The sequence below is a fragment of the Solanum lycopersicum genome, chromosome 8 (genome assembly GCF_036512215.1).
Source record: "Solanum lycopersicum chromosome 8, SLM_r2.1".
NCBI classification, from domain to species: Eukaryota; Viridiplantae; Streptophyta; class Magnoliopsida; order Solanales; family Solanaceae; genus Solanum; species Solanum lycopersicum.
In genome coordinates this window covers 39,447,418-39,449,698 of record NC_090807.1, presented here as the reverse complement: position 1 = coordinate 39,449,698, position 2,281 = coordinate 39,447,418, and the positions used below count along the sequence as shown (strand labels likewise).

The window sequence follows — 2,281 nt, the reverse complement described above, 5'->3', positions numbered from 1 at the left end:
CTGAGGCAATGATTACTGGTAAAGTGTAACCATTTCCTAAGAATTCATACCTGACATGAGGTTGGAGAGCTTTTAGTTATAACTTTGGAGCCTCCTTTATAGATGGTTTCGCGGGTGGAGACTTGCAATTCTTCATGTCTAACTCATATTTCTTCGGTTTAAACCGAACATCACCTCGATCAAGAGCCGCGACTAATGACCTATACTCCAATCATTATAAAAATTAATTATCACTGCCGTTAATGCTTCTACACCTAGACGTTCTTCTATTTGTGTCTCAGATGACTCACCAACATTGTAGGATATATTAGATACCGATTAGGGCTCACCACTCTGTGTCATGGACCTACAAATGTTGAAGGTCACTTCCTCATTGTTCAACCAAAATTTTGTCTGCCCATTTTCCATATCTACTATGGCTATTCCCGTAGCAAGGAATGGACTCCCAAGAATAATGTGCACTTCAAAATCGACTACACAATCAAGAGTAATAAAATCTGCTGGAAATGTGAACGACTTAACTTTAACTAGCACATCGTGAAGTATCCCCATAGGCCTTTTTACTGTTCGATCGACCATCAGTAGCCGCATCGCAGTGTACTTTGGATTACCCAAACCAAACTTCTTGTAAATTGAGAGGGACATGAGATTTATGCTTGCCCCCAGATCACATAATGCTTTCGCAAAATGTAATAACCCGATTGTACAAGGAATAGTGAATGCACTCGGATCTTCTTTCTTTTGTACCAGAGATCTTGTAGCAACAGCACCATAATATTGCATTCTTTCATCATCCTCAAAAGTGACCGATCTTTTCTTTGTAACCAGATCTTTCATAAACTTGGCATAACCGGGCATTTGTTTGAAAGCTTTTACCAAATGGACATTGATAGATAGCTGCTTCATCATTGTTATAAAACACCAATATTTACCATCCTCGGTCTTTTTCACTAATCTTTTAGGAAATGGGGGTGAGGGTCTAGGCATGGGAGTTACCTTTTTAGGCACTTCAACATTATTTCCAGTGTTATCTTCCACTTCACCGCTAACCTCTACCTTTTTATCAGTATCTTTTGTCTCCTTTTTCTCATTAGGCAACATAGGTGGGTCGATGGTTTGCTTACCACCGTGAGTAGTGATTTCCATATATATATATATATATATATATATATATATAAGCATGTTTAGCTAGTCTTTTGTGAATGAGTTGGCTTGTTGTAGTCCACTTTTGAGACTTGTATTTTCATATTAGACAACTCTGTACTTATGACTCTTCCGGAAGGGATTGTATTAGATATAGATTTTTGTTTGATTCTATTTTTGTCTTATTTTTTTTATTATTCGTGTTATTTGTTTCTAGTTCTACCTTTAGACACACTATTTGTCATTCAAAGTATACATTAACTTACCTATTATTGGGTTATTGTAGTTCCATCGGGACTCAAAAAACTGTGCTGATACAGAAAGCATCTTAAAAAATTAATTAATTGGTGGGGAAAGACGTTAAACTAGTAATAGAAGAAATCAAAAATAAGGAGAAAATCCTCTAAACTATATCCCTTAATGAGGACACACCAACTACAAACTATGAATGAATACTTTAAGCCTAAGAATGATCATTTGTACCTATATCACATGAAAAAGATTGCACATAAGAGGTATTTGATAAGGACAATGAAGGTACTAAGTATTTATAAACAAAACTAAATAATAAAGTGCATATTTATCATAAGTTTTGAGTTGAATTAGAGTGAAATTTTTAGTTAAATGTAAAAACAAACTGAAGAACATATAATTAAAGAAAACCACAAATAAATATTTCTCAAGAATATATATATATATATATATATATATATAGAGAGAGAGAGAGAGAGAGAAACGTAACTGTGGAGTTTCTAAATGAATATATGTCACGTACACTCAAGAACCATTGCTAGTCCCCAAGTGAACTCTCATCATGGAAGACTACAAGAGGAAGACTTACTTAAACATACAGAGTTTAAAATTGAAAAAAGATTCATTAAACTTAAATACAATTTTTTAAGTCAAATGAAAACTTAGAATAAAATAAATTATTCAATTCTCCAAAAAACAGGTAACTTTAGTCTTTAAAACATTTAATAAAATAAATGATTAATATAGACTCCTCTACTATAGTGACTATCTACGAATCCTCTAACAGATAATGCTGGAAGTCCGGACAAGACCCATGACCTCATAACATAATTAAAAAGTAAATGAAATGCTCCGGAAGCAAGGGTGCTCTCCGTATCTAACTCAA

At 34.0% G+C, this 2,281-nt stretch overlaps 1 protein-coding gene across 1 annotated transcript; it reads right to left on the bottom strand.

Annotated features, from left to right (window-relative positions):
• Positions 1-318: 318 nt before the first annotated feature.
• Positions 319-1,146, bottom strand: LOC138337941 (uncharacterized). Its single transcript, XM_069288387.1, has one exon. It carries the CDS (start codon positions 1,144-1,146, stop codon positions 319-321), a length of 828 nt encoding a protein of 275 aa, XP_069144488.1.
• Positions 1,147-2,281: the final 1,135 nt, after the last annotated feature.

Coding starts and splice junctions, on each gene's coding strand:
- LOC138337941 (XM_069288387.1), bottom strand. CDS start 1,146: ATGGAAATCACTACTCACGGTGGTAAGCAAACCATCGACCCACCTATG.